Source organism: Thunnus thynnus, chromosome 14, assembly GCF_963924715.1.
Source record: "Thunnus thynnus chromosome 14, fThuThy2.1, whole genome shotgun sequence".
Lineage (NCBI taxonomy): Eukaryota > Metazoa > Chordata > Actinopteri > Scombriformes > Scombridae > Thunnus > Thunnus thynnus.
The window spans coordinates 11,663,376-11,678,478 of NC_089530.1; the positions used below are offsets into that span (position 1 = coordinate 11,663,376).

At 38.8% G+C, this 15,103-nt stretch overlaps 1 protein-coding gene across 14 annotated transcripts in view; it reads right to left on the reverse strand.

Moving 5' to 3' along the window:
- Positions 1 to 6,603: 6,603 nt before the first annotated feature.
- LOC137196888 (neurexin-1a) overlaps positions 6,604 to 15,103 on the reverse strand; it is a 270,048-nt gene continuing 261,548 nt past the window's right edge. For 3 of the 14 annotated variants that reach the window (XM_067609843.1, XM_067609844.1, XM_067609849.1), the window contains one exon: positions 6,928 to 9,066. In XM_067609843.1, the coding sequence (XP_067465944.1) occupies positions 8,762 to 9,066 (305 nt within the window). In that variant the 3' untranslated portion in view covers positions 6,928 to 8,761. Of the gene's footprint in view, positions 9,067 to 15,103 lie in introns of all 14 variants that reach the window. The other 11 variants (XM_067609837.1, XM_067609835.1, XM_067609847.1 and 8 more) reach the window with 9 other exon arrangements.

The window sequence follows — 15,103 nt, forward strand, 5'->3', positions numbered from 1 at the left end:
GTCAATCATACCAAAGAAAGATGCTTCCACTCGCTGTAGTCCATAATAATAATGACTTCAAATTTCTCCCATCTTCTTTAATATGAATAGGTCATAATAGTTAAGCTGCATGCATTTGAAGGAATTTATAATGTAAATGAGGATGATACCATAAGACACAGTATCTCATGGTGTAATAAAAACTAGACAGTGATGCAGAGCAGTTAGGCAATGCTGGAAATGGGAAAGAACCTCAATAAATTAGGAATTATTTAGTAATTAAGTGTTAAAGAACAGCTGGAATTTAAACATTTAGTAAGTGAATGTGTGCCTGCATTATAACTTTTTTGCATTATAAAACAGAATATGGCGTTACAGAAGCTAGACGTTGTTTTGCGGTTAGGCAGCCTCATTAAGTAGGTGCTTACAGATGCACTAAGCGTTCAGAGTGAGCACGCTGTTTTTAGATTGTGTGCCTGCAAGATGAATGCTCCTCGGTAATCTTGTAAGACTAAACACTTTTGCTGCCTGAACTTTCCATTCATTTTCATTTGATTCATAACATTAATATTAAATTGTACTTTCAAATTCATCCGTAATTATATCTACTTTAACCTGGTCAGCGAGAGTGGCTTCTATTAAGCAGTGTTGATTCATAGCAGACCAGCATGGGGTTTCTAAACAAATACTGAATAAATGAAATGGAAACTGATGTAGTCTGGTGTACTGCTGTGAAATAGAATCTACAATACGTGTCTCAAGTTCGGGGAGAGGGCATGAAAACGGGAAAATGGATGATTATAGAGAAGGCGAATTACATTAGTGTGTCGAATTAAAGGGACGTCTGGTATATCCAGCTGAGATAGAAGCAAAGAGCCTGAGTGAGAGAGGGGAAATGGCATAAGATGAATGCAAAAGACAGGGCAAAGACATTGTGTGTGAAAGTGAGAGATGCAGAGGAGGGAGGATGAGAGGAAAGGATAAGCGTGTTGCTAAAAATACTTCCCCACCCTATGAGTTTTCGTGTATTGGCATAGACGATCCGTGCTGATATAAAGCTGTGAGCTTGTTATTGTTATTTCATTATTCACTGAGTTTTGTGAGCTGCATATACAGTGTACCCCAGGAGGGAAAAGGCTTGAGTGAGTTGCCGGCTACTGGAAACAAACGAATGTGCATAATCGACCCACTGAGAGCAAATTAAGGAAAACAACATTAAAATTATATCATTAAGAATCTTGAACGCAATCAAAACATAGAAACTATCTGGGTCCATTATCTAAAATTCTAAACTTAGTGACTTGGTGAATATTTGACCACTAGGGGCTCTGTGGAACAATGTGAAGAGCAGTTGTGTTGTCTTGAAGATAAACTGTAGGTTAGACAAGGACATAACAGTATTTAATGACAGTGAATAGCTTTGCGAGTTCATTGTGAAACAAACAAATAAATTCAATCTGCTAACAACTTATACAGGCGGTTAAAATACGATGAGAACATTATATTATTTCTCTGCTGCTGTCAGATAACTCTAAAATAGAGCAATTGTTAACTCCAGTCTATAAGATGCTCCCCCTAAAAATGGCAGATTGTAAAATGGAGATTAGTGAGACATTATGGACTCAACCCAAACAACTAATGCCTGTACTTCACTGTAAAAGAATCCACATCACCACTGATGCCCTAAAACAGAGGAATTCAGATACACCAGGTGTTGCCAATATAAATTTATGTAACACTGAAAGGGCAGAGGAATAAACCTGGTGCTGGAGGGACAACAGTATGACAGGTCATCCAGGAGAAGAGGGTAACGAACCACTTACATAGTGACCATACCCAGACAGAGAGAGAATTGGTAGCCACGTAGTTAAGTGTGCCAGTGGCAAATCTTAACACAGCTGCAGAATCAGCAAACCGTGACAACAATATACTATTGCAGAGGCAGGGGAAGAACAACCGAGGTCAAAAATTTCAGCAGCCTTTTCCAGTGCATAACCACCTCCTTGCATACCAGGCATTCAACAGAGTAGGGTTTTGACATTGATAAGTAAGGACCAGAATATCATTACTCTGACCATGAGACTGTTGTGTTGTTAACATGAGTTTTAAGGTACTGATTCCTGAGCAACATGCATGAAACACTACACAGAAATTCAAGCAGCATTTATCAGAAATAATTGCCAGTTTACAGTAACTGCAGTAGGACTAAGTTATTGATAGGACCATACACTACCCCCAGGAGGCGATTACATGCATGGACCCCCCAAGATACACAAAATAGGAGCCCCTCCCAGGCTATCATCCAGTAACTCATTGATATCAAGCGGCAACCAACAATGAAAAACAATCAACAATGAAAAATGAAGCCGACGCAGAAATGCCAAAAACTGCAGTTCCTTGAATGGCCACTTGAGGCTGGCTCCAAAAGCGAGTCAATCCCCATAGACCCCCATGTTAAAATGCCCATCTTCACGGCAGAAATAAACATGTTAACAGCCTGGTACAAAACCAGTTTTGGTCTCTATAGATAATTTCCCCGTTCATGACAACTGTATGAGGGGGTGAATTTTCATATAACTCACATGTTTAAATTTTATAAAGGCTAAAAGTTATGCATAATTTGGGGCATGGCTGCTTTGAGTGACATTTGGGTGCTGTCACAGGCTAGACATTGCCACGGTGACAACATTGGTTATGTAACGTAACCATGGCGTAACCCCAGATTCACAGAGTATAGGTGTAGCCTTAGCTATTGCTATTTCAGTGTGCTTTCAGTTTATGAAAATTAATTGTAACATTTTGTTCGCCTAAAAAGTCTTGTTCAGCATTTGGTTGTACTAAAAGACCCTCTAAGGAGTTGGATGTTCAGGTTTTTCCGGTAAGTACATTTTGTTTTAATAGTTTTAAGCCTGTTTTTAGCTAGACAAGATTAGCATTAGCATTAGCATCACAGTTAACCATAGACTGTAAATGCACCAAGCTAGCAGCTAGCGTTAGGGTCAGCATCACCCTCTCGTCTAAATATGGTCACTTCTGGTCACTCCGGTCAAAATGCAAACTTCAAAACGGGAGACCACAAACCAATGGGTGATGTCATGGTCGCTATGTCCATTAGTTTTTTAGTTTCTGATTGGCATACATTGTTACCAAGTACCTAGCCATGAAATGTGTGAGGACTGTATCAATAGTGTTTGGTAGTTATACAACTAGACACAGAAGACATAAACATAAAACCATTGTGTCACCATGTATCTCATAGTGTACATCACAGGTATACTGTTAAGGCAGTGGAGACCATAACTAAGTAGCAGAATGACTCTTTGCCCAGATCAGGTATTTGCCCAGCTTGGCCTTGCCTGAACACCATCTACCTAAAGTACAAGGCTGGTTTCAACTGACAGAAACACAGCTGCACTCTCCACTCCACTATAGCGCTATATATGGAGAGAGGAAAGCTTTATACAGCCGCAAGGGAACAGCAGCCTTTGGTTAAGATATTGCATGTGGAGGTCAAGATAATAAACCATGAATTGGGAATCTTCATGGAACACATAAACTCAGTCACTTCATATGTGGCCTGAGAAATGTAGGACAAAAACATTTCATTCCTGTATTTTTCTAATCAAATGTCATATTAAGACAGCAGCACATCCACTCAAAGCACCCTATGTACAAACATAGGGTGCTTTGAGTCATTTCATTTCATCTCAGCCATTGCAAAAGGAATGCGCTGACCTATACATCATAAAGAAAAAATAACTGCTGTATACTTGAATGATCCATTACAAGAGGGCCAACTTCGTAGGTCAACACACACTTAGAGAAGAGAAATGTACAAATTTTGGACAGAGAAGACAGATGGTTTGAAAGAAGAGAGAAGGAGCTCCATGCATGCAGTGTATGTGAAACTGGATCAACTGTCCCTGAGAAGTGGGGGAGGTGGTGTTGGGTCTGCAGTACCACTTATCTGCTACTTACACTGCTACTCTGACATATATTCCCAAATGATATCACAGCAATTCACACTTAAATTTATGTGAGATCTGATGACTCCTGTACAACTCGTGTGACTTCAGTGACTCTCAAGTGACATTGAGGTGTGAAAGACCCACAGAGGTTAAAAGGACTCCCCAGCAGTCAGCAGAATGGATGAAGCTTCTTGAATAAGTGAAGAAAAGTCTCTTTATTTTCACTTTAGTAATCCAAACGCAGATCCAAATGGATTACACAGAAATAATTATACCTTCAAATGTATTGTACAACATATTGATACACATTTTAGGTATATTTTTGATCAACTGACTTCAGTTTGTTGGATGGATTATATATGTTTGGGTTTATAATGATTTTTGAAGATTATTAGCCAGAAATATTTGGATGTCCCAGTATGTTGTTTGTCTGTGGGCAGGAAAAAGACTCATTCTTGTGGATAAATACTTTAAAGGAAACTCCCTCTTGGTCTCTTTGTGCCTAACAAGCACTCCTATTGTGTAGTCATAGAATCATTAAGATAATCACCATAGTCAAACAAGTTATTTAATGTATAAATGTATGAGTCTGAGAAATTTCCTGTGATTCCATCTGCTTATTCAAGCAGTCCCCTAATCTTGACAAAATCTAGATTTTGGTTTGTATATTGGCTCCTAAAATGGTGTTCCAGACTATTCTTATTTTAATGTTTCTTTCAATGTTTCTCCTGTTTGGCCCCAAACCTGCTCATCTTTTTTCCTCTTTCTACAATACAGTACTCTCAGATTTAGCCTCACCTTACCTACAATATGTCTTATCCTGTGCTGTATTGTCCTATATTTATATCATACCATACCATACTGTCAAATATTCTATTGAAATATGTTCAATCCTAAACTTTCCTTGCCGCGATATTTATGCTGCACTGAGAAAATGTTCCCATGAGGACATATAAAGGAATCATAATAAGAAATGTACTGGTGATCAGTGTTGAAAAATATGTTGTTATTGTTGCATTTCCATGACAAAATATGGGATATATACAGTATGTCATGAATTTGCAGTCTTACAAGCAGAAATTTATACTAATGTGCATGCAAAATATATAAAAAAAGATTAAATACAAAAAAGTATGCCCTCATCATTCATTTCAATGAGACTACTGCAATTGCACAGTAGGGATTAAAAATAAACAAACCAAAAAACACACACACAAACAAGTTTAACCTGACTACACTTGACCTGCCATCACAATTTAATGGCCAGTTATTTATGTGCAACTCCTGGTAAATTGTTGTAATTATACTGTTAATGGCACTATTGTGCACACAGAGGAAGAAAGTATTGTCACCATGATATACTATACTATACAAAGAGGTAAAGTCCTGTCTCATAAAGTGCTGTGCAGTGTTCATCTGATAAGTCTTCAAACTCATGGATGCTGGATAATTTAAAGGCCCTGTAAACATATTTTCTCCATCAGCCTCTCACTGTAAGTGACGGGGTTCTACATGAACACACACTTTTGATTATCTCACATGAGAGACGAGTAGTGTTGTGTTTTTGTCTGCGCTCCCTTCATTGGTTTTAAGTGAGCAGGGTTCAGTTGGAAAAGAAGTGATGTCATGTACAGCTGTGCACCAATCAGAATTTAGCTTTGGGGTTGTTTGTTTATGTTACCACTGTCAGTCAAAGCTATTCAATCCACCAGAGAAAGTGCTTATGAAACCATGAAACTGATCAGCAGTTTTTGAGTTTTCAGCTCTTAATAAATAATACGTCTGGATGTTTTTTTCAAAACATATTATTGAGAGAAAAAATAAAGAACTTCTTGAAATTTAATTTAAAACCATCTTTTCACAGACTTGAAATGGGACTTCCTGCATTGTATAACACCCACACCAGCGTGAGTTTGTTTTTTTTAACACTGGAGTTTTGGTCTGAACAGTTTAATATGTGATATTGTGTTAGTGAACACCTGCCCTGATGAAGTGTCCTTGAGTGAGACTCTGCCAACTGCAATGAAGAATTTCCATATGGAGATCAGTAACATATCACACATTACACATCATCACATTAGAAAGCTGCTTGAGCAGCTGATGAAGAGCTGTGACACTCGGGTGGACTCTCTTGAGGAACCATCTGTTTGCTGCGAAGGTTTAAATCCAACTAAGCCTACACCTTTGTGCTTTTACTGCTGTTCATCCCCAGTATCTGAGAATCAAATCAAATCTCCATGTAGAATGTAGAGCCGTTGATCTAACAAGTACCACTTTCCGCTCCTCTTGTCTCTACTAACACCCTTGTAGGGATGAACTGTACGTGTCAAGTGATGCTTCAGTGTCAAGTGCTGAATCTGATCCTTGGTCAGAATATCACTAGACTTTAGGGTAGAATATCCACTGTGAGGTTGAGAGTTTGTGACTTCAATTTAAAGTCTAGTAATAGCTTAGTGCTAAAAGTTAATTTAGCCAGACGATTATGGCGGCGCCTTATCTGATGGGGCGCACAGTTTATCTAAAGAGATAAAAAAAAAAACTAACATGGTGTCTAGATAGGTGTCTTCAATTTTACACAAGATAGCTCAGAATGTTTAAAAGCAATACATAGAGTGATCTAAATATGTCTTCAAACTTAGATTTTTAGTTCATTTCATAGTTGTTTTTTATTTCATTTGACCAAATTGAGTGTAAATAAATGTAATATTTAAAGTTTTCAGACAGCAAGCCTTGTTGATAGCCTGTCCAGGGATTTACAGCCACTAGCTGTATTTTCTATATGTACAACCCACCCTAAACTTTGTAGTGTGAATGTGACACATCCTCTGGAGTGCTTATTATCTTTAGCATGTACTAAACATGTAATACATGAATGGATTCAATGGTAAAACAAACACCAAATTATTCCCTAAATTATAGAAAAACAGACATGAACCAGGTCAAACAAACAAACAAAAAACAGGCCGGTAAAGCTTGAAAATGAGTGCAGGATGACACACACACACACACACACGCACACAAAAAATCACCATACCTGCATATTTCTCTGATACATTTTGTCATAGACTGGTTTAAGTTCACTTAGGTAATATTTTATTCATTAGATTTTTCAAAACTAGTTTTTTATAATTATTTTTTTTTACTTGGAGTACAAGAAGAGTTACAATTTAACATAAAACACTCAAGAAGAAATAAAAGAGGAGCAAACAAAGAGAATTTATGATCAGCATTTATAGTTCATGGTCATTTTCCTCATACTCATTCCAAGTACAGGTCTCTGGAAAGCAGAATTGACTGACAGAATGACAGAACAAACACAGAACAGTTGAAATGGAGACTTATTTGAGTTATTCTCCTCAGGTTTCTCATCAGCCCAAGCACACATCGGACAATCTTATAATACCACTTGGAAACACACACAGCAGGTAAATTTATCTTAATCATCATCATCATCATCATCCATCATCCTTATCACTCATATTCTTGGTCTTCATTCTCACTCATGTTAAGTGAGGATTGAGGAGGAAGGCAGTGATTCTACCAGTATCCTTAAGAGAGAGCCACACAGGTTGTCATGCCATGCCTCTCCGCATTCATGTGCAGTTTTTGGGACAGGTTAGGCTGCTACTGGTCTGGGATCATCTATCTCAGGTTGGCATTTGTATAAAAACTATATAGGAACACATGTAAAAACAGGGAAGAATCAAATAATCCAATTGAAAAAAAAAATAATGCAGATGTCTTCATAAAATTTCTATGTCTAGCAACACTTAATAACACTTATGTCTTCTTTTTTGTCCTTTTTTTTATAGTTTTATTCCAAAAATGGTTGAGGAGCAGTTATAGTTTGCATCATCTATACAACAGGCTATAAAACACCACTTTGTCACAGTCCAGAAAGCACATATAGATGTGGTTGTACTGTATATAAACATATGTACTGTAATAAGATAATTTTGCGTGCATGGCTCCCGAATGATCACTTTTGAGACATCCCCCGAATTCTGAGGGAACTCTCTCCTTTGAGTTCACACGATGTGAAAACGAAGGCCTCCAGATTTCTTACTGGCACAATGGACATTTTCTTCTTTTTTAAAACGTAAGTCTTTCAAGAGAAACTGCAGTCCGTTATCATATTTGCACTGCAGCAGCTCAGTCAGCCAGATATTAGTCCTTACCGGCCATCACTGCCTCTTCAGTGAGTGCTTTGGCTGATTCCGCAGACATCCATCAGGGATAATTTTTTTCTCTATGAATTCACCGTCACCCGATTTTTTTTTTCTCTTCATTTTTCTCCACAGTAAATGTTTGGCGTATTTATGTATGTATTTATTTATGCATTGTGTCATTTTCTCTAGAAAAAAAGTCCCAGCAACACAAACACAGGCAATGTAAATGAACACATTGAGTTTGTAATGCTGAATCTTCCTTTGCAAAGTGCATCTGTGCTCCTCTGTTTACCAGAAACAAGGGAGTCCGATCACATTATCCTTCCCAAGGAAACAAGTCACAGATGGGTTTATGTTTGGTTGACATGTAAGATATGTATTCAGTTCGTTTTCAACTGGTTGCCAAAGATGTTTATCCATCAGTCTCTGGACAGTACATCTTGTAGTCATTAAAACTGTCTTGAGTGCTTGAGTCTAAAGAAAGGTATTTTTTTCATTCCTCATATTTACTTTTCAGAGCATTGTCTTATCGGAAAAAACGACTAAATAAGGTTCATCTTTGTTATTATACTGTACACACGATGTCCTGATTTGTCTTTTCGATAAATGTTTAAAGTGGCCCAGCAGAGACCAAAGCTTTGATAATCACACATAGTACTCCTTGTCCTTGTTCTTCTTGTTCTTGCTTGAGGTCTTTGCGGTGTTGACTGGTTTCTCTTTGACAACAGTGCCGTTGGACTGTGCCGAGTTGCTGATGTAGTTGCGACTCTCGTCTACATGGTACGAACCCTCGTCTCTATTCCGGTATTTGTACATAGCGTAAAGCAAGATGAGAATACAAAGTGCCGCCGCTGCTACGATGCCAACCACCATCCCTGTAGTGCTGCTGGACTCCCGGAAGACCTCTGATGTACCTGGGTCACCCTTCGGTCCAGCGCCAGTGGGATTGGCTGCAAGGGAGACAAAGGTATGATTACCACAAACGTACTCTATTCACTGTGTTTTACAGTTCATCATCATTACCAGATCGATGGTAGTGAATGGGTGCATTTCTCCTTGCGGCATGTGTGGATCAGTGTTGAATGATAGCACAGACATCATGACTCAAGGTTGCTGAAGCCAAAAGTAGATATAGAATTGGTTTTCCCACCTAATAGAACAGCATGCAGTTACAAAGTAATCTATGAAATCTATGAAAATGAAGAATCTGAATCTTAAAGAATTTAACAATCCCATTGCTATGCCAGCTAAAACTGTCAAAAATGACCCAAACATTTAAATGAGACACAAATACCCCATGTAGATTTTCTTATAAAACTCTTAAAGACTATATTTTATATCCTTTGGCAGTCAGAAAACCTTACATTACTGTAGAAATTATATGGAAATGCTACACAGTCATTCCTGCACCACCCTCACTTTCGATAAATGTATGAGCTGGACATTTTTGTCAACTTAAGTACATGTCATTTCACCTGTCTAATCTACTGCCCACTGGCATTTTAATTCCTGCAGAACATTATTCTGATGACAGTCACTGAACTGTACATGGGAGTGTGAAGAAGGTGAGAGGCTGTACTGTAGGATGGAGAGATTTGCTTAATTCAGAAACAAAAAACCGTCAAGAATTCGATTCATACGAGAAACACAGTTTAAAGCTCACAGCTCATTACGTGTTTAACAGCACAGTCATGAATGAGCAGAACGCATTCCCAACAGTCACTATACATTCACGCAGCATGACTGTACCACATAGTCACTGAAAATAAATATTTCAGGCAAGACAATTCTTCAATTGACTCAGCAGATTTTGCCAAAGGCTGTCCCCACTTCTGTTTTGAAATCCTGCCATTCAATGGAGCATATTCTGAAAACACGTCAGCCCCCTGATATTATTCAGTCCTCCTGGCACATCTCACTGTGTGTTTTTGTAGCAGTCATCATTTCTGCTTAAGCCGCCTTTGTTGCGTTTGTGAAATCCAAACACTCAACACTAACAATTGGAAATGAAAGCAATCTGTTTCCACTGGATCGGGGCAAAAAAAAAAAAAAAAAAAGAAAATATTTGAGGGATTTACAGCTGGGTTCAGATCATACTTATGTCGATGTGAAGATGTTAAGCTTTGATTTGCATTTGCGCTGGACAAACTAACAATAACAACAGAAACATAAATAGCTGTGCTGAGATGTAGGTCTGAATATTTTCTCTGTGTTGACTGCACAGTCATGTTAAAAGTATTTTAACAAGCTTTGCAGAATTTCACTGATCTGCTGCTCCGTGTCCTTGGCCAAAGAGTTGCTGAAACACTCTTATAGTGTAACGGCTGGTGAGAATATAGTGCAGCAATGGTGATCCAGCACTAAGAAGTAATACATGGAGCACTTTTTTATTCCCCTGCACATACTGTAGAGTGCCAGTTTAATAAAAAATCATTGTTATTGACACTTTGTGGAATTCATAAAAAGGGAAGATGAGATCATGAACAGAATCTAATGGCATATACATTAATAGTAACTATGATATTCATCTGAATATTCATCAATATTTATGCGATCAAGTCATTTGTCATCAAACTAATTAGATTTTACTTCTACAATGACAGCTATCTATATTTTTTTATATTTTAACATGAATATTTGACATTTATTGAAATCCATTCCTCACGTTCTGTCCCTTATGTCCCATTTTGCTGCCCCACTTTTCTGACTACTTTTTTAGAAAGCATTTTTCGTTTTAGAAAATAATTGCATCCTTCAGCTTTGATATCGAACCGGCTCAAAAAAATCCCTCTAAAACAGAAACCACAACATTGTCTCTTTATAATTTCAATCCTTTGATCTTCAGCAGTCAGCGTAATATTTCCACATGAGTAACTGTCTTCCTAAACTTGAACTCAGTATCCATAGTGGAGAATAAACTCTCTTACATCAAAAGGAAATGACATGGAAAACAAAATTTTGCTACAATTGAAGTTCGTCATAATCACCTTTTTCTTCATCTCATCACATCCTTATTTTACAGTATGACAAACTAACTTCTGTGAGTGTTGTATAAAAAGGTTGTTTCTTCTCGGTCCGTGAAGGACAGGCAGAATTAATGAGATGATACAGCATATCCCATCCCACATACTACTTTTGTGGCAATTTTTCAATGTCGAACAAGCACAAAATAAATGCAAGACAGTTCTTCAGGATTTGTTGGTGAAGGTGTGCCTGTCCTTCAGATTCCAGTGAATATAACATATAGTTATTGCAATGCCAATTTAAAGGACCATACAGGTGATTTTACACGTTTTGTCTTATTTACTACAAATCACATACTTTACATTACAGCTAACAATTTCTCTTATCTACAATATAATTTATAATATAATTAGCAAACTCTTGAAACTTAAAACTACCACAGTGAACATAAAGACTGCATTTATTAACTGTGGCAACATTACATTATTTCTGCTTGTTTGTGCAGTTAATGCAGTTAAATCAATAGATAACACCACTTTGGCAAATATCAATGAAGACTTGATGTGTACTGTGATGGATTAGAAAATTCCAGTTTCAGGAGTCTGCCATTTCATTTTTGTGCCATATGCAAATGAATAGAAACCAATGGCTGCCTGGATGTGTTTTTTAGCAGGATACCAAAAATACATTTAAAAACAGTCGACAAAAATGTTAAGTATTAATGATTTGTAGTTAAGAAGCTAAAACGTACCAACAAACAATTTGCAGACATTACAAACACTCCATTTACACTATAATGAGCTTTAAATGTTCAATATCACTAACTACTATGTCCCATTCTGCTGCCCCACTTTTCTGACAACTTTTTTAGAAGGTGTTTTGGTTTTAAAAAATAATTGCATTCTTCAGCTTTGATATCAAACCAGCTTTAAAAATCCCTCTAAAACAGAAACTAGTAAGTGTATGACGGTACACTTTTGGGGATCATTTCTGCTAGTGAATAGGGAAGTGATTGCACATCAACACACCCAATTCATATTTTGAATGCTGTCCAAGTCATAATACAGCCTTCCTTATGTGTCTGAGAGCTCTCCTCACTCTTCTTTCTTTTGTCTCTCACTCGGTGTCGATGACCTTGGAGATAAAGCACTTTTTGATTGCATTCATCTCTCTTCTTGAGCGACAGTTTAATGTTCAAACAAAAATTGCTTTGAATGGTGTAATATGGGCTAATGACCCACACAGATGGCACATGTGTCTATTTTAGGTAGATCTTGTTCATGCCAACATAAAAGGGCATGAAAACTGTAAAGGGCAAAAGTTCTTTAAGCTGCCTGCCGTTCATTGACATGTTTTCCACCATGGTTAGACTGATCAGTGGTCCAAGTAAGCTTCCAATGCCAGCAGACATTCAAGGACAAGCGGAGAGTACCACTGGGGGATTGAGTGTGACTGAGCGTTGCAACAGATTAGCTCTGCTTGTGACAAGCCCACTTATCCTTGCAGACAGGTGTGAAGAATGCTCTCGCCTTGTGGGCAAAAGCCACTGGTTGACACGGCTCTTCCCCAGCATTGTGCGGGCATTAACGGTGAGTTACTTTCATATTTGCTATCTATCCTTTGTTCGGGGTCAAAAAGTTGAAAGTGTAGATAACATAGCAGGTTGATGGAGGAGAGAGCTCTCGATGTGGCACTCGAGGGTTGTATATGAGACCTTTGCTGTCTCCTACAGCGAGGCGACAGTTGGAAAAGTCAAAATGTTAAATAAGTAAGCGACGTGATCCATTCATTTAATTTTACATGTAACTTACACGCACAGAAAGATATCTGCAGAAACTCTAATCTTTCCCTGCCAAATCCAATTTAATATCTTAACAAAGAAAGCTGGGTAGTGACCACTACTTAAAGGATTAACACTACATTTAGCACAGTGCTGACACAGCCATGTTTTGTTCAAAAAGATTAGCATTCATTACAGCTCATTAGCTTGCATTTAGTCCCAGCAGTGTCTATCAAACAGCAACCTGATGGCAGGCAGGGATCTTCCATAGTCCCTCAGATTAATTGATACAGCTGATGATGCGGCTCATTTGTTACCCGTGTGTCTGGCTGTGCACCTTGGACTTTCTTTCCCTCAAGTTGGGCAAAGTGATATGGCAGACACGAGGCCTTCAAGAAGGCTTCATAAGACTTCAGTCAAAATGCATCTGCCTGTCTGTTCATTAGCACTCCATCACCTCAGATTGAAGGCACATAAACTGAGAAAGAAATAGCGCCTGAAACAAGTGTTTAAAATGATGGCTGCTCTTATACGCTCTACTCGAGCGTACCCAAGGGTAAAATTAGACGTGAGGAAAATGACCTTAAAGTGGCACCTAGCTTCATGGTGGCATAGCGGGGGTGCAGCGATAGAGGTAAACTCAGGGGGGTTAACTTTTGAAGGATTGCACTTGTGTAAAAGCTGGCGGAATAACTTTCTCCTCTCTGTCTCATCCCAGAGCGAGACTTGAATTACAGTATCACATCCAGACCATCATAAAGTCCTTGCTGTTTTATTCACAAGGACAACAGTTAATGTTTCAGTCATTTCGTTACAAATCATTTCCCTTCACCAAGCCTTGCTGATATTCCTGTTGTAGAGATGCACAAGGAAAACCGTAAACAAAGAAGCATGGATGATCACATACATGACCCTCATCCATAATATTAGTGAGGAAAATGAAAATAGCCTGGCCAAGAATTACCTTCGCCATACACAGAGGCACTGAAGAGTGCAATGACATGAACACTGAGATTGGTTTGGCTTCAATGTTCTGGTAACTGCAGGGTTTGTTTGATAGCATCTTTCCTCTTAACTCTTCCTGGATTCTTTAGTATGGCTAAACGGGCTCGCCTCTCAGAGATATTAGCGCTCGTGCAATGGAACTTGTCATTTAAAAGCCTGTGAAATGCCTGATGTGATTCCCCTTCTTTTTGCCTGACTTGCTTTTGCCATGTGCTCTCAAGGAGAGGAATGGGATCAGAGATTCCACGCTGTCAAGCGGGATTTGAATAAATGGTCCTCTTCAAAGACTATTTTTCCTCATTTGTCTCTAGCGAGAGGGTTCATTTGTTTGGTAATTTGTAACAGGGTGAGCAGGTTGACGGGGCCATGGATGAAGGAAAACACGGAGAGTGGAGCTGGGGGGGGTTACTTCAGGTGCGTGTGAGGCTTGTTGAGAGGTAATGGAGCAACCAGGACTACTTAGGATATATTGAATGGACAGACTGGGCTTGACCTTTCATTAACTGATGGTAGTAATGGGTTTAAAGAGTTTTGTAGAGTACGCATGGACGATGCTTTTTCATAAATGGATGCACTACAGCAATGCTGTGTTTATGTATCAGCCAAAGTAATTCAGTGTTATTTTTAGCATGATGGGTAATTAAAGGAAATTTTGTGTGCAACAGTTGATAAACATGGGCCGTGCACCGTGCATCTTTAAGAGCTTAAGGAGGTGTGGCTGTGGGAAGCCTTCAGAGCGACCCGGGCTTAGTTGGCATGCTCAGTGACATATTGCTGTTATTCAGCCAGATTAGTGTTATACCATCTTCTTACTTCACATATCCAGTCGTAATCACAAGCTGTCAGAGCCGTCATATAGTTGGGGATCAGTCTGCAGACAGGTCACTGTATCAACTGCAGCAGAGCCAAAACACTTATTAAATCCCTCTTCCCTCTATAATTATCCGAGTGTCCTCGAGAAGTGATGCAAGCCATCCTGTACTTGTGACATGCTGGCAGAATGCCTGATGACAGCATGCATGTGTGAGTCTGGAGTGGCTCCGCACATGCTGATGGTGGATGATGAACAGAGAGCTGAGTGAGCATGAAATGAGGTTCGAGTGAGAATTACTAAAAGGTGTTTGATTTAGCCCAGTAACAGGTATGCTGCAGTTTAAGCCTTTGCCCTGAGGGGTTCCTCTAAAAGAGGCGAGATGAAAGAAGAGGGCTAAGCTTACTCAGCATAAACGCCACAAGTC